Below are 23,679 nucleotides of genomic sequence, written 5' to 3' on the forward strand. Positions count from 1 at the left end.
TCTTCATGTGAACTGAGTGTGCAAGGTAAAGGATTGGTAAGAAAACTGCCTTAACTGATCAAGGAATCAAACTTGGGTCTTCAAAATGAAGGAAAATGCTACGAGAGAGACAATAAAAAAGGAAGTGTATTCATTGGTGTGAAACTTGAGACTGTTTTTCAGGACTGTTGTGTATGGCTGGATGACCTAAATGCCCTGTTGCAGAAGCTGGCATCGGGGATCAGAGAACGTAGAAAGTTTTAATTGATTAAAACAGATTTCGACCAAAATTCTAATAGCCAGCAATCTTGAGAAGTTGTAAGCAATCTGTCTGTTAGGAGGTTAGTTGCAGCCTATTATTCAGTGAATCCCTTGTAAAACAAATTAGAATTGGTTTTGTTCTCTTCTAGCTTATGAATACTAATATTTAAACTTCAAGTTAAACTTCTGGTGCAGAGTAAAGGTGAAGGACAGGCACAGCCTTTTCTTTAACAGCCAATCTGTCTTTGTGTTTCTTCCCTAGAGTGTTTATAAGCATGACATTTTCTGAGAAAGACAACATCTTCTTTGATGATGTCTGTAGATTATTCATAAATGTCCAGGGTATTTTGTCAGAAATTTAGTTAAAAATTGCTCACTAAAAGAGTAACAAGTAGCCAGGTGTGCTCAACTGTGGTACAAAGCTATCACTGATTAGAGTGCTTACCAGTGAATGACTGTTTGTTACCTGAATTAATTTCCTCAGTTAACTGGACAGATTTTTCCAGTCCACATTATTTATACTGCAGAGGGGATCACAGAATATTCTCATATCCAAAGCAATTGTATAAAATAGCTACTCAATAGTGTGTATGAGAGGATTGTTGACTCTTTTAACCTATATGGTGAATTTATCAGAGACAATTTAGAAGAGCCTTTCTTGCAATTATTTTATAAGTCCGATGTATAAATCAAAATAGTATTATTAAAGTGTTAGGCTCTCTGTAAATTAGACATTAACTTAATTTTTTGCACTGCTGTGCTTAATTTTGCTCATGTTTGTTCTGTGCTAGATTATCCACATGCTAAGCATTTTTCCTGGGAGAAGTATTTGGAAGAAACCAGTTCACTACCTGCACCTGCAAGGGCTTTTAAAGTGGTGAGAAAATGCTTAAATTTCTTTCATGCTTTTAAGTTCATGTAATTAATTTGTTTAAGAAGATAATACATATATGGTGTTCCTATATTTCCAAATGTGTCCAATTAATTAGTTGCTAATGGGTGGTTTATTTTTATGCAAGTTTGCAGTTCACTGTTAGAAATCAGATTATTATAAATAACTGTTAATGTATTATTTTAATTATTATAAATGGGATTAGATACTACAAATATATTACTAATGAGTGTAATTTGCTGTGGAAAATTACTGCGTACTTATTACAAATAATGAGATAGCTACTGAGTTGTGATAATGTATTTTGAAGATTTGTATTTCTGTATGTTTTATATGGTGTAATAGATACAGTGTAAAAACGAATGTAAGAAGTTACATCTGCTTTTCCATCTAGTCCATTGTTTTGGATTTGTTTTCAGTGCCCCTTTGCAGACCTTTTCTTCTGCAAGCTTGCAACTAGGGCATGTGAGCAGCATCCACAGGCAGCTCCCCAGCTTAACTATGGTGTTTGTGGGCAATATCCTTTTCTTTTATCTTTGTACTTGCTAGTTTCTTTCAGTCATCCATCTTTTTGAGTTTTTGAGTTCTTAAGGTTTCTGTGATGGTCACTACTACAGAAAAGAATACACAGTGGCTTGAGCTGGAAGGGACTTTAAACATCACATGGTTCCAATGCCACTGCTGTGGACAGGGACACCTTTCACTAGACCAGGTTTCTCAGAGCTCCATCCAGCCTGGCCTGGAACACTTCAAGGGGTTGGACATCCACAATTCTAGGCAACCTGTTCAAGTGCCCCATCACCCTCACAGTAAAGTATTATTTCCTAATATCTAATCTAAACCTACTCTCTTTTAGTTTGAAATCCTTTCCCCTTGTCCTGTCATTACATGCCCTTGTAAAAAGGCCCCTCTCCATCTTTCTTGTAGGCTCCCTTCAGGTACTGGAAGGCTGCCATTACCCCCTAAGCTGATCACCCCTAAGCCATCTCTTTTCCAGGCTGAAAAAAACCCAGTTCTCTCAGGCTTTCCTCATAGGAGAGGTGCTCCATCCCTCTGATCATCTTGGATTACTGCTGGGAGCTGGCATTGGGTGACCCAGCCCTTGCCTCACAGCACACTGAAGCATGTTTGCCTCAGCTTTTCATATCAGGGATACTAACTCTCAACTTTGCTAAGAGCTGGATTAACAAAAGGCAAAATGTGGTGTTTATAGCAGTTCCTGGGGTCAGTAGATTACCAGAGGTTATTAGTGACCTGTAGTTTATCACCCCAAGGTGTATCTGTTTTAGCAATGTTTCTCAATCCTACATTCTCAGCACAAATACCCTGAGCAAGGATTAGGAAGCTATTTGATTATATAGCTGAGACAGTAACAGTGTTTTGTGTTGTATTATGGGAGAAAATTGAGTTCTTAAGCAGCAGCTGAAGGAAAAACACCAATACTCTGAGAACTCCTAGAGTGACAGATACATTATTTTCCTAAAAAATTAGAGTAGGCCTCATAACTTGTCTTGTGAATATGTTCCTTTAAAATGGAAATAATTTTGCTTTAGTTTTCATAACTGCAGATGACAAACACAAAATCTGATACTCCTACCAAAGACACTAATATTGTCAAAATAATATTACAAACCCAGGCATTTCATCCTGTTTGTTACTGTTATGCTGTGGATTAGTTATGTTTTCAGTAGGAGACTGAAAAGGGGTTTGATTCATGAAACAAAAATATATACCAGAAAGCACAAATATGTTTCCTGTAGACAATTTCATAGACATTTCAGGCAGCTGGTATGTAATGTTTTATTAAATACTGCAATGAAACCGTTGGCAAAAATCTCTAGGAAAACTTCTCTAGAGAATTTAGAAAAAAAAAAAGCTGATTCAAACTGAAGATGCCCATCCTTGGATGGCTTGAATCCAGCCCACTCCAGGAGAACCGGGAATCCCAAAGTAGTTACTTTGTTTCTCTGTATTGAAAACAATAGTTTGAATTACTTGAATTTTTAGTAGAGGGAGGGCAGATTTGAAAAAATAAAGGCAGAAGGTTTTTGATGGATGATATATATTTTACAGCTGCATCAGATCTGAGGTTTTGTTGTCTCACATAGTATTGTTCCTCTTTTCTAGAAACCTTCTCATGGCTTTCAGAAAAACATGAAACTCGAAGTGGTTGACAAGAGAAATCCAGTATTTATCAGAGTAGCAACCATTGTAGATACAGATGACTACAGGATAAAAGTAAGTTTCTCTGACTTATTGTACTATTCTGCTTAAGTAAATGATTAAAAAAATCCTATAGTTGTAAATTAACCATAGAAAGAAATGAGTGGCATTGCTCTGTCCTGCTAAGCTTTTGCTCTTCCTTTTCACTAATTGATATATGCATAATTCCTTTGAAATGGGTTGTTTTATTGTCCTCTTAGGTACTTGTGCTGAGGTGGGTAGTTAGACAGCAGAGTTGAATATATTGGAAAATTGTTTTGGGAATGGTTGATAGGAGACAGTTGTCTATTCTATCAAGAAATGTGATTATTTAATATCAGGTGTCAAAGGGCTGCTTTGATATTTGTGTTAAGGACCATAAAATATTTGGTCTAGGTTAACTGAATCTGTCTCTATAAGTTTCCAAGGGGAAGAAAGAGATACATGTGAGATATGAAAGAGCCCTGATCTTTTGTCCTGTGTCAGTGATTTCTGAAATTCTGAGGTTTCTTTTAATTATGGGCTATGGATTGGATTAAGCTAACTAAACATATTTTTAATATGTTTTGCAGAAGTTGTGTACTTGAATTAGTTTTCTTCCATTGCTCAAAACCAGTTTCCACTCTGAAGGCCTTAAGTGTTAGAAGGGCTAAGATATACTAGACACCAAATTAGAAATTAAGAATGTGTGTGTTTGCAGTTTGTACAGATTTACTAGGCATACCTGTTATTTCAAGTAGGAGGTGCAGCTGACATTTAATTTGGAATCATCTGAACTAACTGCTGGTAGAAAGTCATCAGAACTAGTATCTTCACACCTACACATTTTCTACTTCAAGTTGGACATACAAAATAAAAAAAGAAAACAACAACAAAAAAAATCCATCCCAAAATAAAGGAAAAAACCCCCACCTTGCAGTCTAATGTATTAAATGACAGGATTTGTAACTTCTAGGGTACTAATTTGACTCTGTAGCATGAGTTGAAAGAGCTCTGTTTGCAGGTGTCTGTGTGTACATGCATCCACATGTGTGTGTGAGAGAGCCGAGGAATTTACTGGTCATGCAAGATTTGAAGATATTTAGCTTCCATGTGAAAAAATGTGTGCATAACCCATACTGTTAGGTGCTGTCCTACAAAGTCACATGCTTCATCTTCTCTTCAGTTTCAACTCTTTATCCTCTATAGTCTGATTTTAGTAAAATTGTTGCTTGTATGATGGGGGGATTGTTTTTTATAGATAAATTCAATTTTTTAGTCCTTTGCATACTGCTCTTCTGTTTTTAAATCCAGCTCAAACAGGAGATTTAAAAACATTTAGATTTTTTTGGTTTTTTGAGAGATGAAAAAGGCAGAAATTCATGCTTAAATTTAACTATTAATGTGAGAACTGCATTATTCCTAGGATTTGAGCCTGATAGCACAGTAAACAACCATATGACATATGGTTGTTTACTCTTTACTTTAGTGAGAGTATGCCTGGGTCCAGAATGTAATGTATGTGTATTTTCTGTGCAACTTAAATAGTTCTCTGAAACTGACTTCTCTAGTGGACAGGTCATTTCTAGAGATTGCTCAGGTAAACTCATTTTATGGAGAACTTTCCTGATCTAAAATGCACTATTCTCCTTTTTGTATTTTAGGTTCATTTTGATGGCTGGGATAGTATTTATGATTATTGGACTGATGTTGACAGCCCTGATATCCATCCTGCAGGCTGGTGTACAAAAACTGGACACCCTCTTCAGCCCCCACTTAGTAAGGGAAACCACACTGTAATGTTGTAATGATGGTAAAAGGCATGTGTGCTGTCCTGTCTTTTTCCCCTGCCAGTGCCATTCAAGGAAGAGAAGCCACTAGGATATGCAGGATAATTGCAAATGTGACATTTAGTGCAAAATCAACAGTCAGTAATTAATCACTTTTTAGTAGATGGCTTTATTGACCCTTTCTGCAATGGAAATACAAGAACCACAGTCAAAACCAGAAGTAATGTAAAAGACCTCTTGTGTAAAGTCCTGGCCTTCTCAAAGCCTGCACTGGAACTGCTGTGGCACTCAGTAGGGGTAGGGTATCATCACTCCTTTTGTTCACATCTCTCTTGATGGTTACTATGCTTTTTGGCTCAAAGGAGTCCAGAGTGTACCAGAGTACAGAGTGCTTTCAAATGCTGTGGCAAATCCTCAGAAGCAACTAATTTCCTTTTCTTCTTCAGCTGAGCAAAGAGGGATTAATGGTGCCCACTTTGAAGATAAATCTAACAGAAGCATGGTACCAATAATAACACTGGATTTACCAGCTTGCCTTCGCTGGGGATTTTGTTTTACTTGTTGAGGAAGTGGGGAGATTGCAGGGAGAAGAGACTTTTTGTTAAATATATCCCTGCCTAGGCCACTGTGTTTCTGGATAATGACAGTGAAATCACTTTAGCCAAACCTTGAGCAGTTGAGTTTTTAAGTGAGTGCTCTTCTCTGAGGCTGGTTTATATAGTGACTCTGGGGTATGGTTTGCACAGTTGCTGAGTATTCACAGCTGTAACAAGGTCAGAAACAACTGTGCTTGAAAAATAAGAAGTGCTGAGCAATGCCAAGTATTCAGAAAAAAATTAATGTAAAATAACAGATAAGTCACACACAGTGTGAATGTGTTACCTGAAAATCACAGTACCTCAATTCAATGTCTCTAAATGCCAAGAAGAAATGATTCCTATCCAGGGTGTGATCAGAGTATATTCATTAGTTTTCTGAGCACTCCAGCAATAAAGTGATGACTGCCTGTTAGGAAGTTAATCATTCTGCCTTCAGAATCTGAATAGAGTGTCGTAAGTGCCAAAGAACAAAGTGAATAATGAGGAGAAGACAGGATGCTGCATATCTGCTTCTTAATCTGAGATGTGCTGTCCTGTGTGCTGAATGAGCAGCCCAGTGGGAAAAGGAATCTGTGGCCACATAAATTAGAATTGTATCATATGGCAAAAGAGCTGTATAAGGTTGCAACATTTCTATTATGTAAGATTGATACATAAATAAAAATCTTATGCTAGGTATAAAATATGTAAATTCATCTCCTCTGGGTAGTGGCTTAGGAGGCACTGTAGATCCCTTTTAGGATGTGACTGGTAGAAGTAACTTTCTGTTAGGCTACAAAAATTAAAATGGATGGTATGACAGGAGAAGAAGCTGACCATCCATTTAATAGGAAAAAAGCAATAAGCTGCATAAATACTTAAGAAATAGAATGATTACTGAATAAAATGTTAATCCAACAATATGACTTCGTTTTATTGCCATTTAGAATATAATAAAAATTGCTTCCAGGTAAGTTAAAAGGTATTTCCAGACTTTGCAAGGGATTCATGAGGAGACAAGAAAATATTTTGTGAGACAGTTTCTGCCTCAGTCAGTATGATAGGACTTTCAACTATGAGATCCAGGTCCCTGTCTTTCAGATTAGAAGCTTTGTGTGAATGCTGTGCAATGTTAGCAATATTAGTCTAGAGCAGTTACCAGTATTCATGATTACGACTTTTTTGATAGCAGTTAGGGAATTAAGAGCCAAATATTGGTGTTGATTTTAATATTATTTCACAGTGATGCAAACATCAGTTTCTCGCATAAACATGGACAAGCAGTTGTAGCTCTTTTAAATTACATTTTTAAAGAGTTCAGATATTTCAAGTGAAGAGAGAACATTTACAGTGTTCTGTACAGTGTTCAGGGAGTTAATTTTTTCAAAATCAGAACATCAGTGAAGCAGGACTTTACAGAAACATCCCTATTCAGATATCTCTTCCTCTGAGTCCACTTACTTACTTTTAAGCATGAGTTCTGCATAAATGTAGAGAAGGTGAAATTGCCTCTTCTCTCACCCATCACAGTCATTAAAGGCTATAGAAGTCTTTGGACTTCAGTGTAGCAATAGTTTATAATATTTGCAAAGCTCGAACATTTGGTGAAAAAAGCTTTTAGACTGCTCTAATTATACATAATAATTCTCTGTCTTTCGTTATCCATCTGCTGAGAAAGAATCTTTCATCTGGAAATATATTTGAATAGACCTTTTCATGTCTGTATTGTTATCTGTAGGAGCAAATACAAGTTCATGTGCTTTTCAAGAAGAACAGGTACTAGAGGGGGACAGTGCACACTTGCAGAGGCACAGTAGGTCTTCCCAGGGTCATGTTCTGGAGCATGACTGTCTCTCACTTGCTATGGAACTGTGGGTTTTATACTATATTTGCTTGGGCCTCAAAGCTCCTTTTGGCATGCATCCTTTAATGTCTCTTCAGACATCATTGTTACAGGTTGCTGAAAATCAGATAGACACGTAAATTCAGAGAAGTGAAAATATCAAAAATGTCCTGATGGCTTATTCCTTTTAGTAGTATTTTCAGCCTTTGTTTTCACTTTTTTTTTTTTTTTTTTTTGCTGGAAAGCTTCAGTTAAAAATGTGTAAGGACAGTACACATTACAAACACATCCCTGTCTTCAGGAACAGGGATACGATAACTTACTTTTTCTGTCCTCTTGCGAAACAGCCAGGTTCCAACTAAATGTAGATAGTAGAAGAGAAATTTGGTGTCATGCAGCTCCTCCAAGATTTGTGTTCTTTATATAGACGTAGTTCTGTTGTAGAGATTTTCTTGCATGGAATGAAATTATTTCTCCAGTGGACTAGTTTATTTAAATCTCCATCATGCTTTTACAGAATGTATTATTGAGGTATTTATGTTTACTTATTTCTTCGTGCTTGTTACAATGCACTGGTATTTGTGCATATTTATATAGCTTTTAAATATTAGATAATTTTTTTAAATCTCATTTGTAATTTCACCTGGTATGCAGGTCCCTTGGAATTGGTGGAAGCTTTAGAGCATGGAGGGTGTCCCACAGCAGGATGTAAGGGAGTTGGACACATTAAAAGAGCAAGACATATCGGCCATCATAGGTATGTTCTGTGAAATTGATTTTATTCTTTCAAATTGAGGGATGCTTGCAGATGGTTCTTTTAAATTGTTGCTCATAAGAAAACAGATCCAATCTGGAAAAAAATAGGAAATCTTGTAAACCTAAATATGCAGTTATTTCAGTTGCCATGGTGAGCATACTGAAATAAACATTAGCAATCTGTAACTTCGTTTCACCAGGGTGTGCTGAGATAAGATTTGTTGTACATTACTTTTTGTCACAATTGGTAGATTCAGTTACTCTGTATTTCGTTCCTTTGAGGATTCCTCAGCTTGCTGTCCAGATTGCAAAATGTTACAGACAGATATTTATATAGCAATAAATTTTGAACCTTTTGAAATATGAGGTCAATGATTTTATTATGGCTTGGATGTTTTTGTTCTGCTTGGTTGGTAAGGGTAAGGATTTGCTTGTTGGCTTGGAACAGTGCTAGAAAGGAAATTCCGATTGATGTGTTCCCAAAAGACAGCTTGCTGCTTCTGTTTAGTGTTTCTAGAGGTGCTTTGTTGGACAACTTCTGAAGGGTAATACAGAAATATGCACATCCCATCCTAGAGAGTAGTTCATATCAGCATGGGAGAATGGCATGTAGGGGACAGAGTGACAATGACCAAGTAAATGGGAAACATTTCCCAAGTAGAAATTGTATTTAAATAGTATCTACAGTGTGAGATGAATCCAGACTGTTTCAGTAAGGGATGTACAAGTAAAATAGTATGTTTATTTGAGAATGAAGCATCATTAATATCATCCTCTTACCTTTTTGCAAATTAGAGCTTACAAAAGTTGTCATTTTTCCATTACATAGTCATAGAATTCTCAAATGTCATATCACTTTATTCTTCCTGCTGTCTCATATGGTTAGAGGACTGCTCTTTGGTTATTTATCTGTACATTTTTCAAGTATCATTTTAAACTATCTTGATCCAAGAGTGAGCACTGCAATCTTTTTATGTTTTTGATGAGAGAATAATGTCCTGTTGACTCAAATTATGCTAGAAGGTTTTGCTGGTGTATCATCATGTGTTAAGGTCCTGACTAATCCCTATCAAAGCTACTTGGCTAGCAAAACTCACTGTATTGCTACATGTTAGTATGCAAAAGGCACCCTCTGCTGCAAGTCCTTCCCTATCTGCTGCAGAAACATTGTTTGTGCTGTTAGGAACAGAAGAGCTCCTGATGCTAGGACAGCCTTTATCCCCAGGAAGGGATGAAGCTAGGACAGCTCCAGTGACAAAACTTGTTGCAGTATGAATGAACCGTGATGGAGTTGTCATGGCACAGTGTGCCACAGCACTGTCTGTCAGACGATTCTCACCCTATTCCTGTTGTCTTTTTCTGTCTATGTTATTTTTCTTTGTTTTTTTTTTTTTTTGTTGTTGGTTTTTGATTTGTTTTTTTTTTTGCCTCCCAGCTTTTCTACCTTTGCTTTTCAACTTTCCCTTTATTTCACTCAACAAGTAGGATAACTCCTTAAGCAGCCAAGTCAGTCCTTAAGAGGTTATTGTCTCTACTGTAACCTTCTGCATTCATAGCATTAGTCCACTGCAAATGTGAACTAAACTAGATTTGCCTAAAAAGATTCCTGACTGCTTATCTGAAACCCATTTAATTTCAATTTAATTGAGTGTTCTGTGATTTATTATTGCATCTAATCTAGGAGACAATAAATTCCGATTCCTTACCAAGTGCTATATCAATTACTGAGAACCAGGTGGACATACCATGGGTTTCAGCCCAAAGTTGAAACTTAAAATAAGAAAAAAAAAAAGAAAGTGAATTTATCTGAAAAGTTTTTCATTTATGATCTCTCTAAATAAACACTGGCAATGAAAGTTTTAATGTTTGAAATGGAAGGGATGAGTAAGAGCTATATGTCTGTTTACTTTGTGTAGCCTTTGCTTTCATAGCTACATTTTCTGTGCTTTTTAGAGGTGGTTTTTCTTACTCATCCTGAATATTAAGAAAAAAAACAAACTCATGGCATCTCATTGTGCTTTTTTTACTGTAGTCTAAGCAATACTATTATTTGCACATTACCTGATAGTTCTAGGCTATAAAAATATAACCAAGGAGATTTTTTTGAACATAAGACAGATATTTGCTGTTTCATAGCAAGTATATTTTACTAGTAAGTATCTTATTCACTAGCTATTGATTTACCCTCTGTGATGATATTCCAGTTTTGTTCTTGAGTATTTCTGTGGAGAATAATGAGATTTGTTCTCATCTGGAGCCCACAAACTTGAGGGTCCAAGTCTCCACAAAAATCCCAACATTGTACCACCGCTTTTTTCCTGAATTAACAAAGAGATTTTGAAATTTGTGCAATTTTCCACACCAGGTTGCATTCCCATGGCTCTTTTATCTTGGCAACCTTGAAATGTATTTAACCATGCTTATCTTGTTTTTTGTGATGAGGTGCAATGCATAAATGCCTGTGTGCAGAAAAGATGATAATTTAAAATGCTAAATAGTTCTGAAATAATTTTGAGAGCTTGTTCCTTAGGAATCAGATGAAAGCCTCGGTGATTAATTATATAGCAGCGCTAAAGCATTTACTTTTTGGAAAAGTTGATGCTACTAAGGACTTGGTATCTATCAACAGTTGATCTAGGGTTATGTGTGGCACAGCTGAAACAGCCTGATGTACAGATTGTTAGCATTATGCAGATCACCTGCATATTTATGATTGGGGATTTTATACCCTGATGTTTAATGCATGCAGTAATTTTCAAGTTCAAGCAGGAGCGTGAAGAGGTCGGTTGTAAGGAGTTCATTAGTTTTGAGTCAATTCTTAATAAGTAAAATTTTTGTCAGAAACTTCAAACTTCCCATGCATTATGTGTAAGTTGAACTGAAATGATGTGGTAGAGGCTGTGTTCAAAGACATCACATGTTGTACAAACATGAAGCCTCAGATCAGCAGGAGATCACATCTGTTTGGTCAGTGTCTGCTGCAGTAATTGTCAGTTTTTTGATGCCGGACTCAAGTGTTATTTTATCTTTTATGTAAGGTCATCAGCACCAGCCAGATCCATTGTAAAGTACTCTTAATTCAGGTTTAGATTGTTGAAGCAGCTTTCTCCTAAAAAATTAATGCTTTGATGATAAACGTGCGCTGTAATTTGTGAAAGAGAATAGTTGTATTGCTTGTTTGAGACTAGTTAAAAATGTTTTCATAAAGCCTGAAGTAAAAAGATCACTTAACAAAACCCATTTAAAAAAAAAAAACAAAAAAAAACAAAAAAAAAAAAAAACCCAAAACAAAAAAGCCCACATCCCTCACATGCCATCGGGATCTTTTCTCTGAAGGTTTCTTGTCAACCATATATTGCTACCAGCTGATGTGGCCACCTGGACATAGGCTGCTCTAGTCTTATCCATCCATTACTCCAGTCTGGAGCTCTCACACAGCCTCATCCCTTGGCAGTGCTCAGCAGTAGCTTGCACCTGAAAGGCCCTGAGGAGCTGGTGTTGGTAACATTTCCAACCAGTACAGCTGAACCAGGAGACCTGTCTGTAGCTTGATACAGGTTTGCAAAATATTCCAAGTGTTCATAAAGGCTAATAATCTATAGTTAAAAGTACCTTGTATATGAGTTCTTAGACCTAACAGAGTGCTGCCTTACTCTTCTTTAGTTTAAGAGAGAATCCTGGCCTGTGTTCCCTTCTGATATTAGGTGTAGCTGAGAGTATTCCGTCTGGATTCTGTGCTTCAGAAAATTTGCATACTGCTACGAGATAGGAGCATCTTCAAATGTCTGGAGAAGACTAAGGTCCATGCCTATCAGCAGCCCAGTTTTATCCTCCTACCCTTGAACTTACAGAAAAGAGATAGGTATGTAACTGCACCTAGAGTTAGAATTTGAGTGTGATAGAAGAGCAGTTGCAAACAAAGGTGGGATATGCTACTCAACACTTCTGTTCCATCAGACAGTTCTGGAAAGCACTGGTGATGTAAAATCCCAGGCCTGCGATCAGAATGGTGCATTGCCTTTTTCTCTCTTCATTTTTCATGATTCAGTAAAAACAAAAACTTATTTTAATGCTCAGTTTTTACTCACCATATGCAGGACCCTGGGAACAGTGGATCCCTTTCCTTGGAAAACTGTGTCATGTCACACAAATTGCCAGCCAGTCTGCTGCCATTTCAGTAGTGCCCTGCAGCACTAATTGTTGTGCTGTGCTGATCCTTCAGCATTTGGAGATGGCTGATTACTCTCCTGTGTGGGGGTGTGTGTGTGTCAGGTGATATTAATGTGAATGTTTGTTTACTGAGGCAGCTCTGATGATAATTGAGATCTTCATGTTGGACTGCTTTCAAAGCTGTGGGGCAGTGATGGGGGGGTGTGTACAGCCCTGTCAGAAGAATAGCAGAGGTTTCACGTTGAGAACCTGCTGCTGCTTTTGCTTCCTGCCATTCTTCCTGAGCCTGTGGCAGACCTTGGTACCCCCAAGCCAAGGACATCTGATCGTTTTGGAAACTAACTTCTGAACTTACGCTGTTTTCAAAATGGTGTGCTAAAGCAAAATGTAAGGAGCAGAAATGCAGGTTTAACGTAACAGAAGAGTTAAAAATCCGTATTTAATATTAAATAATCTAAACACCAAGACTTCTGAGCCCTTGAGATGAGTTGTGTTAAAAACTTACAGTCCTACATAAATTGTATAATTCTATAATGTAGAAATGACAAGATTATTTTAATTTTTTTTTTCGTTCTTTGTAGTAGTCAAGTTAAACTGAACTGAAGGCTGGAGACATTGAGATTCAGGAGGATTTATTGATTGATCCAAAGCCATACACAAGTTCACTCATGCTGTGTTTTGTTGTAACAAGGCTAACAGTGGAAACCACAAGGGTTCTTTTTGTTGCCTCAAGTAACAGTAACATCAAAGGACTATCAAGTAGTTTTTTAAAAATTATACAGCAAATTGAATGATTAATTACATAGAAAAAGTCATCTGAATCTAGTGTTCCAAAGAATTGTTAATACTACAACTGTTGTTGACTGAAACTGTCATTCAACTTCAGTTTTTCCAGAAAATGCTGAAGGGAAAGGTAGCAAGCAAGTTATAATAAAGGACTGAATTTTTAAGCTTTTTCTTAGGGTTTTTTGTTTGGATTTTTTTTTAAATTTAAAACCTATTAGTGGTGTTGGTAAACAGAAAACCTGCTGGAGTCTGACAATCATATTGTCAGATTTCATTGAGAAGTAAGGCTTGCTTAATAATACACAACTGAGGTTAAATACTGCATTGGTAGTGTTCAGTGTTTCCTTGTGACAGCCCTTTAACTGCTCAGAAACATTGCTCAAAACACCTCTGTGAGCCTAGGAAGCCAAAAGAAAATTACATGCTTTACCCTGTAGCAATGGCAGAACTGAGATTAACCAATATATTCATGAATTTCTGAAAACTGTATTTCCTCACAGTGGTATGTGTTTGTCACAGCAAGAACTTAAGCCACACTAGCATTGGTGCCTTAAAACCTTTTTCTGAGCAGAAGCCTGTATCTTTTATCTTGTATTTCTTTTGAAAAAGAAAAAATACATCACTGTGGTAGATGCAGCAGCATAGGAGATCTGGCAGAGGCTAGTCCTAAAACACACAAAACCTGTAGGTTGAGAATAAATATAACTAGACATGTATAAATAGGTTTAAAATAAAATTCCCCGTTCTGCTTAAGAGAAAGGTGGAATAAAAGGTGAATGCTACAAGTTAATTTTTATTTGTATATTTTGTTCTATGTCTCTAAAAAGTTTCATTAACAAAAGCATACCATACTTCAAGTTTAGTGTTTTATAGCCAGTTGGGTGGCTGGACTCTATCTGATTTGGATGTGTAAACAAAAACTTCCTCAGAGGAAGGCAAAAAGATGACTGTTCTCTGCTTCATTGGATCACCTGCAGATATGGCTGCAGGTCCCTTTAAAGCACTGTACAGGTTGTTATGGAACAACATCTGCTTGGAGTAGCCTTAAACAGGGATCTCATCTTCATTAGACAAACAGAAACTGTTCTATTTTTTTTCTTCCATAATTCAAGTTCAGCATAGCTGCTCAAGGATTTTAAAATAATAACATAATACTAGAAAAAGAAAAAGTAGATACTGTCTTGTTTTCAAATGAGCCAACTGAAGATATCAAACATGCTGTTGATATCTTGTCTTGATAACCCCAGCAAGGGCTGAGTGACTTGGCCTTAAGGAATTTTCTCCTTTTATGCAAGTGCTGATAGAAATGTAGATTTCCACCATCTTTTTGTTTATCTTGGCAAGATCAAAATTAGTTCACCAATATTGGTCTAGCCCCATTATAGGAGCTGTTACATTATAGGAGCTGTTCATTCTGAACCCAGACCTTTGTTGGTAAAGGAAGAATAGAGCATATTTTTAATTAAAAGGCCTTTTTCTTTTTTAATACTGTACATTGTAGAAAGAAAATTATAGTGAAAGCTGTTTTTTTTCTATTAGATTTTGAAATTTGGAGGTGGCAGGGCATATGGCTGTCAAGGTAGACTTGTTTATGTTAGACAGTTCTCTGGAAATCATGCATGTAACTATCAATGAAACAAAACATTGCACTGATTTATGAAAAGATGGGTAGTTATGGTAGCTTCTTTCTTGAAAAGAAAATAAGCAAAATTGCAGGACATGGGGTTTTTTTTCACCTTTTAAAATTATGGAAGTCATTGTAGCAATACAGGTGAGTAGGAAAGCCTAATTTCAGAATATAGTTAATGTCTTAGCTCATGACCCACAAATGGAGCATTGTATTTAGTACAGTCTATCCTGTATCTTACATAGTTTTGAAAACTGGAGTGTGATGATATTCACTGTTGGGACATGTATATGCTGTTCAGAGTTTAGGATATCATTATTGATGTGCTGAGTATGTGGTCTGGCTGACTAATCAGCTGAACACTGCCAAGCATTCTACTAAAGAAAAATCCTAGTTCAGCCCTGTGTGTTTTGGTTTGTGTTGCTGTTTTTCCCTTTCCTTCTTATTGTGCAAAGATGGGTTTTTTGACTTTGGTACAACTTTCACATTTCTTAGAGAAGTATTTGAAAGTCACTGTGTCAATGTTCATTGTCAAATTATTTCCGTAGCAGGAGTGCAGGGAAATGAGGAGTGTTGAATGTTAAGAAAGACTCTAAAAATATCACCATCTCTTAATGGAATATCACAAAATGGCATTTGCAAAGGTGGGGCACTCACTGCAGTAAGGGGATGTGCACCATTCCTCATGTTCTGCCCTTGAAATGCAGCTTCTGTGTAGACATTGCGTAATAGAAACATCCTCCTTCACATAAATAAATAGCCATGGTAATATGACTTTATTTGGAGAGACATGGGTGTAGTCAAAGGCATCCTGTGTTGTATGTATAAATGCCATTAAAATTATGAGAGAGCAAACTTAACATTTATCAAGCAGTTTTCCACAATGAATGTCGTAATAGCATTTAATACAATTTGTGTTACACAAGTTGCTGTCAAAAGGAAATGCAAAGTTTGTCATTCGATGCATTTATTAACATTTTAAAGTACAACTACTTACTGCATTAAGTTATTGCATCTACTTCTAGGAAATTCCAGTGTCATTTTGTTTGAATTCAGTAAGTGTCTGAGAATAAGGAGTAATTTTTCTTCTTTAACTTCTAGTGCAGTCAGCTGTCCATATTCAGAGATGAACTTGAACAAAGAGAGCCTCTTACCTGACCGATTGAGTGGGGAGATGCCTGCAGCCAGTCCTATCCCCAGAAACAGAAAAGTGGAAACATATGAAAGATCCACCTCTCCTGTAATCAAGTAATTATGATTGAAGTGATGTCTGTGACTAGCAGCAGTGTTCTGTTTCTGTGTTCTCCAATGTGATTTATAACTGCAATGACTGACTGGTTTCAGAAAGACCTGCCTATTTATCTACATTTTCAATTACAGGGAAGAAAAATGTTTTTTTCAGTGCTTATTAAAAAGGTCACAGAGCTGTCAAAGACTGACAGTGATTTTTCTGTCTGTGGTTTAGCAAGAGTTTGGTTTCATCTTCGGTGTAACTATCTAGGTTGCTAAGTGGTTAATTGGAATTTAAAATTGAATGTTGACCAGTTGGTTTCACTTCAGAAAATTATTTCTTTGTCTTTATTTTGTTTGCTGTAGTGGCGGCGTTATTGATGTGACTGTAAATTAATGTAGCTTTTTGAAGAACAGCCACTATTTTGTCATTACAGTGGGAGTGGGGAATCAAATTACTGGGACTGAGTTTTGCAAGAATAATGCTGAAGTCTGTAGCTGAAGCTTTTAAACAGGAGCACTGGGAAAAAGCAAAGGAGTGTGATACCAAGATGATTATTTTCATATTATTATTTTATCTCAGAAATTGTGTATACTGATTCCTGTGCTTATTTTGAGCTATAGGGAAAAAACAGAGAACTTAAGTAGGAAAGGGAAGGAAGAGAGGCTTTCCCTTCTTTAGAAGGGTTACATTAATGTAATGTGAAAGTGTGGATGATGTGAAATGTTAAAATTTCCAGATCCCACTGTAATGGCCACATATTTTCAATAGATGGTATTTTAAATTGCCTTCTCAGAGACAGTGTCAGCTTCATGCTTTAAAACCCAAATGTTTAAGCAGTGCCTAAGAGTTCTGCCTGATTTGATTGTCCTTATAAATGTAGTGTTTTAGAAATCTGAAGTGACCTAATTACTCCCTGGCAGGTGGCCTGGGTTCCATTACAGTGAATCCAGTAGCACTTTGCTCAAAGTCCTTAGTGGCAGGGAGTGTGTCAAGTGCTACTTTTTTCATTGTCCCAATTAAGAGGCTGCATAGAACATTTTAAAGGCTGCACAATGACATGTTATGGGAGAGAAGGATTAGGAGGAAAATAATACCTCAAAGTCTTCTTGTGTTGCAAATATTTGAATTGGATAGCTTATTATCAAAAATAATATTAAACAAATTCTGTTCCTCTTGAACTGACTAATCATTTTACTATTGACTTAATGGAGAAGAGAGTTCTTTATTTTGATTTCTGAAAATGCCAGGTATACAATTTTATTAGTGGCAAGTAAAAAACTTCTCTGTATCTCTTAAAAAAAAACCCAAAAAAACCTTGGTTGTTTTCAGATGACTTTTTGTGCATAGAGAAAATAAATTAATCAGCAGCTTAGCTTCTTCCACTTTTAAAAATTTTGTTACTTTGTTTTAAACAGTGACAGAAAATGCCCCAGCCCTGGTCATGTAGGTATGAAATCTTCACCTCACAATCGACCATCTGGGAAAACTGTACCAGAAGCAACCAAGCTGGAAGATGCAGAAAATAAATCTCCTTGCAAGAAGCCCCTGTTATGCAATGTGAAGGAAAAGAAGGCATCTGGGTAACTCTAAGTTCCTTTCAAAGTATTGGGTGTTTGGAGTTAAAATGCAACTTACCTGGCAAAGCAGTCCAGTGATTTGTCTGTGGAATTCTCAGAAGCAGTGGGGAAGGAGAGGGAAGCTCTTCAACTCTCTTTATCTTAGAGATAGAGGGGAAGGGAATATCACAAGGTATATAAAAAATAATAAATCCATGTCAGAGGAAGGGAAAAATATAATAAAATTATTGGAAATTGAGGTCCTTCCTAGGTTTGGGTCCAAATTATTTAATATATACAAATATGTACAAACATGGAAAAATTAAAAGTAATTTTTTAACTTTCAGCATCTGGCATGCATTTTTGACAGAAAATCACATGAGAACTTTTTTATACCATAAACATAGTTTCCAAACTTGCACTGGAGAATAATCTTTGAAGCTAAAAATATACAGTTCAGTGTTTTCATGGGGATATGTGAGACAATAGGATTCCCTACATTTTTAATTAGTTATAGTATCACTATGTTATTTCATTGACTATTCTCAAACAGAAATAGATGACACCCTGGAATAAGTTGTGTCATTTGTTGTGAGCTATATTGTTTTGTGTTCATAATATATGAACTGTGTTAGCAATAATAGTGTCTTGAGAGAGAGAGACAGGAGAGTTGGTAAATAGCCCACAGTAAAGGTGATGATGGAAATGGAATTCGTTAAGAATTGGACTTTGATGATCTTCATTGATTCCCTTCCAACTCAGGATAATAAACAGCATTTACGAGTCATACTCTAGTGAATTTAAACAGCAAAAAAGTAATGTGGGTTCAAGTGTAATTTTGAAATAACACGTGTTAAAAAATAGTTGCAATTCATCATTTTAACCGTACTTACAGTAAATTCACATTCTTTTTAGAAATATACTTTGGCTTTACAAACTACCTCGTAAGATTAATTGAAGAAAAATTTGTCTTTTATTTTTATAGAGGGTATTACCTTTAGAAGACTTAAGATAAGACTTGTGCTATCTGATCACAGTGTTGAGTCAGTTTCATTAAGAGAATAAGTCTTGTGCCAGCTTTAAACTACCCAGAGACTTTGCAGCTTGTATTTCAACTGTTTGAATACACTGATGACTGGCTACATTTTATCATCTAGCTTCCCTCATTCATTATGTATCCAGCAAAGTCATAGAGGACTTTCAGTTGAATAATCTCCCTTTGAAAAAGGCATGAAAAATAATGTTCACAACATTAGGTATATATGAACTGCTGGGGTTATAAAATATTGAGCATCTGCTTATTGCAATACCCAGTGGATCTCTTTAGATGTGTATTCAAAGTACACATGCATAATTGAAGACATAGATACACACACTTGTGTGCTCTTTAGCTGCTGAGCTCATAGTGTGGATTTAATTATGTTTGACTTCAGTTCAATTGTGTATACCTTCGTATTCAAATGTGATCATCTGTTTTGTAGAAGTCCTTCATTGAGGAACCAACCACAAATGATCCCAAAGACTAGTTTTATTTTGTTGTGATAAATCTAAGTGGTACTCAGCTAATCTCTGGTTCCACTTTTTTTCCTTTTTTCCCCTCTCTCTCTTTTTTTTTTTTTTTTCCTCTCTGTGCATCGAACAATTATATTAGAAAATTTTGTCTTGCAAAAATATAATTATGTACATAAATACTGCAGTGTGTCCCTCTGGAATGTTCCTGAGATTAAAAGTCATGATAAAAATTGCATGCCTATAGTATCTTTGGATTAGTAAAAGAATTTCACTGTAATAAAAATTCCATTCTGGAAATCTTTACAGTGAAGGAAGCTGAACACTCAGGCTTGGGAATCAAATTATACTAGCTCTTAAAAAAAATTCTGGTTTCTCTTCCAACTCAAGGTTTTTCCCAAAACCTTCAATTCACGATACAGTCGTATTTAACTAATGAGGTGAAATTGCTGTATGTATGTTGCTGTGAAAATTGCCCTCAAGAAAATAGGGAGGTACTTGTTTCCTCACGGGATTTGGTGATCTCTCTTCTTTATGTTGAATTACAGCTTTCATTTCCTTTGCCTTTGAATTAATAGCAGTAGTTACTTTATCATGTTACTTTAGAAAGTTTTCTGTGTTTATGGAGTTTGGAAAACAAGTTTTAAGTGAATAAATCTTTCTGAGGATTATACTGTGGAGAAGTCCTTTGTGGCACAAGAAGTCATGCCTGTTTTAGCCATTCCACTGGTATTGGTTGTCATACCATTATTATTCTTTGTGTCCTGTCATAATAAAAAGGCTGGATTTCCTCATCTGTAGTGTCCATTTTGCACCATTAGTAGTGTGATAATTATATTTCTGTTGAAGTCAGTGAACTTGAAGCTTCTACTTGATTCAGTCACCCATGTTTTCTTGTATATAATCTATAAATGGTATTTAACAGTATAAATGTAAGCAGTGGAATTAAACAGATCTGGTTCTGCTTTGGATTTGTGTTTTGAGGTTAGCTAATCTTGATGCCTAACAAGGTGTTCGGTGTGCATCAGCTTTATCTGTGATTCTGACATTTGTTAAGGTGTTCTTGTTGACTCCTGTGATAGGTAATAAAGCATCAGTTCATATAGTAGTGGGAATTCTTGTAGTCTTGACTCTAAGAATCATTCTGTCTGGTGCCTATTTTTAGAAAATGCTCATTATGTACTTGTTATCTCCGACTGCTCTGTATCTTGAGAGTTTAGTAAGAATTGGCCAAAGTGTTCTGAAATTCTTAAAAAGCAGAAGTAGGCACATAATGTCAGAAAATTCATATCACTTCACATCTGTAAGAAACCAAGAAATAGATCTGGAGATACCTTCTGAAGGCACAATTTGAAAAGGAACTTCTCAGGGGCTGACTTTAAGATGGAAACATACACAGCCCACATACCCCCCCCCCACCTTGAGAAATTCTATTATTTCCACATGTCTTACCCAGTTTTTCTCAGTAGAGGGAAGACATTCCCTCTCTGCAAGTTTTTGGGCTGGCAAAGCTTAGGGAGCAGCTGGGTAAGAAGTAATGCAAAAGCAGATGCAAAGGAATACAAATATCTTTGGTGGGCTCATTAGCAGCTGCACAGGAGGGTGCCTGTAACTGTACTGACAAGGAGATGAATGCTGGGCAGAGAAAAAGGAGTTGATGTTGTTCCAGACAACTCCTGAATATGGCCTGCACAACCAGCCAGGCTTTGTAGGATGTGCAGATATATGTGTGGGTTTCACTCTTCCCATCTGATGTGGACACATACACTGCCTCCATTTGTGTATTTTAGTTATTAAGCAAGTGTGTTGGTATTGAATTAAGGGTCTAAATGAATCAAAGGGTTAAAAGAACTTAGAAGCTAAGAACATAGCTTGCAGGACAGAGGCAATATATTTTGATTAGGAGGGGTAGAAACTGTGCAAAGGATTCATTATTAGTAGATGGACTTAGTAGAGCTAAGGTAATGTATGATTTGCTTGACTTAGTTGCGTTTGTAGAAGGAGACAAGAAAGATGAGCCCTTGTGAGGATGAGGAAACCGTAACTGTACCTGGGCCTAGAAACCAGCCAGAACCAGGATAGGGAGGCCTGGACCATGTCCAAGGGACTACAGAGCCTGCCAACAAAACAAAGGTGAAAAGTTTAACATGAGGAAGATGTCTCTGACCTCATCTTAGGCGTCCACTGACCCATTTTGAAACCCACTGATCCATTTGAAGGAAGAAAATGCACAGGAGTGAAAGGATTTTGAACTTATTTTAATATGAAGCAGGGGTAGGCAGGGTTAGGTAATGCCTATATATAGGCCTAGTAAATAATTATATGAATATGTAAGATTTTTGTAGATTAAAGAAGACAAGAGCCTTGTGGACTTTGCATATGCCTGTGGGAGATTTCTCCTGGGAGAAATCTCCTGGATTTCTCCCCAACATCATCGTAATAAACATACCACCGTCTAGCTTTAATTAGTTAAAGAGTTTTTTATCCACGTATCAGTATGGTTTACGTGATCCTAGTTTACACTATTCTTGGGCCCTCTTTGCAAAATTCATGTCAGTAGTCATGCCATTCTGTGTAAGTCAGAAATAAGATCCTCTCTGTTTCTTTATTTTATAATGATACAGCATCCTTTGTGTGGGAATCCTGGTATGGTAATAGTTTTGCTAGCAAGAGATGTCATCATGCTTAGTGATTTTTATGATGTATTAATAAAAATTGAACATCTTATTTTCCTCAGTGGAGTTCTACAAACAAAGGACGCCATAAAGCACAAAGAATGTGAAGATGAGGAGACTGAAAATAAGCTGTTCATTTCAAATGAAATCAAAGGTAAGTTGGCAGTACTTCATTTGTTTCAAATTAAGATCTGCAGAAGGGAACAAGTGTGATATCCCATGAAATTCTCATGAAACTGTATTACAACTTATTTTCCACGTTCACTGTGTCCAAAAATTTCTTGACAGCAACACTTTTAGCACTGTGTCCTTCTCGGTTTGGGACAAATTTGGAAGGGAAGTGAACTTCCAAAGGGATGTTCCCTGAAGGGCCAAATTCAGCAGCCCTACCCCTCTAACTGTTCAGGAGATTATCTTGTAATCATCAAAGACTTTTCCAAGAACTTTATCTTCTTGTAAGGATGTTGTAAGGATGAGTGCAAAATGAATAGTAATATAAAAAAATTTTTAATTTTGATGATGTTTTTCCACCAACTTTTAAAAAGAGTTTATTAAACCAATCTGAATTGTAAAGGTAGAACATTCACTTATTGCCTTGAAAGTGTATTGAAAGTGAAAGCATTTACACATTACAGAGATAATGCAAAATTAAGGTGACTTACTTAACCCAGCCTCAATCTTGTTGAGATTGATGGACAGATTGTGGCTCCTCACTGGTGAGACAGGAAAGTTCTCATGTGGTCTCCAAAGATTTCTTCCAAGGTGGACTTTTCTTCTGTTCAGTGATTCTGTGTGCTGTAGCAAAACTGTTGGCTGTTCATAGATCCAGTTGGACAGATTGAAGCAGCTGTTCATTAATAATTTTTATCCTCATTGTTTAGAAAGAACACAGCAGAAATCCAAAATATCAGTCTAATATTTGCTAATTTTTTCACGTGTGAAACTTAGAATATCAGGCTTGAAACTAGACAATCAGCGCAGCTGAATGATTGTTTCAGTGCAGCTTTTGCTGCAATCATTTTATCAACTGATACAAGGTCAATGCAAGTTAAGTGTCCTAATTTCCTAATCTTAATTCCTTGTATTTTTAGATTATTTTCTTCATCAATCTTTTGTGCAACAACAGTTTGTAAGGCTTTCATCAAAATTCATAGGACTTGAATAACTCTGCTTCTGTAAGACCTACATGTCTTACCTTTTAAGTGAGCTCATCTCTGTAAAACCCAGGAAATTCTTTGAGGCTAGCAAAGCTTGCATAAAGATAAAATAAAGGTAGTGGTTTATTTTTAATTATTAACCTTTGATGTATGTTTTTATCTTAAGACATCATTTATCTGCCATTACTTTTCAGATAGATCTGAGGTACTCCGGTGAGTGTGTAAAATTTGAGAGATTACATCTATTGTAGGAGCTGTGAAAGAGCTGTGTTAGTGTTCTGAAACATGGTGTAGTTCAGAATTCTAGAGAGAATGAAGCATGAAAAGAAGCAAGTCTCTAAAGCAAATAGAAGAGACTTTTTAGTAATTTTAAGTATTTTCTTTCAGTGGGAAGGAAAAATGCAGTTTTCATGCCAGCCTTTGCATTATTTGACAAAAAGCAAACAAAAAAATACAAATGGTTGGTAGCATTTTAAATTGTCTGGGGTTGTCCTTTTAATTCTAAGAGAACTGGCCCAATGCTGTGAAGTATTTTGAGGTTGACAGAATTGACTGTTTGGATAAAGTTTCACCAACAAGTTCTGCTTACTAGGTTCTTGCATAGCTAGATTTAGGAAAATAGAACATTTTATTACGTTATTATCTGGAAAAGTTATCCTTTTTAAACACATAATATTGCACTATT

The 23,679-nt window shown here is 36.4% G+C and overlaps 1 protein-coding gene across 4 annotated transcripts in view; it reads left to right on the plus strand.

Annotated features, from left to right (window-relative positions):
- The window catches only part of L3MBTL3 (L3MBTL histone methyl-lysine binding protein 3), a 79,001-nt gene that overhangs the window by 47,447 nt on the left and 7,875 nt on the right, over nt 1-23,679 (plus strand). For all 4 annotated transcript variants that reach the window (XM_086877049.1, XM_086877050.1, XM_086877051.1 and 1 more), the window contains exons 13-19: nt 1,032-1,117; nt 3,260-3,370; nt 4,978-5,092; nt 8,179-8,281; nt 15,965-16,111; nt 17,513-17,677; nt 21,900-21,991. In XM_086877049.1, the coding sequence (XP_086733175.1) occupies nt 1,032-1,117; nt 3,260-3,370; nt 4,978-5,092; nt 8,179-8,281; nt 15,965-16,111; nt 17,513-17,677; nt 21,900-21,991 (819 nt within the window). The remainder of the gene's footprint in view (nt 1-1,031; nt 1,118-3,259; nt 3,371-4,977; nt 5,093-8,178; nt 8,282-15,964; nt 16,112-17,512; nt 17,678-21,899; nt 21,992-23,679) is intronic.

This window comes from Cyanistes caeruleus, chromosome 2 (assembly GCF_971803275.1).
Source record: "Cyanistes caeruleus chromosome 2, bCyaCae1.hap1.1, whole genome shotgun sequence".
NCBI classification, from domain to species: domain Eukaryota; kingdom Metazoa; phylum Chordata; class Aves; order Passeriformes; family Paridae; genus Cyanistes; species Cyanistes caeruleus.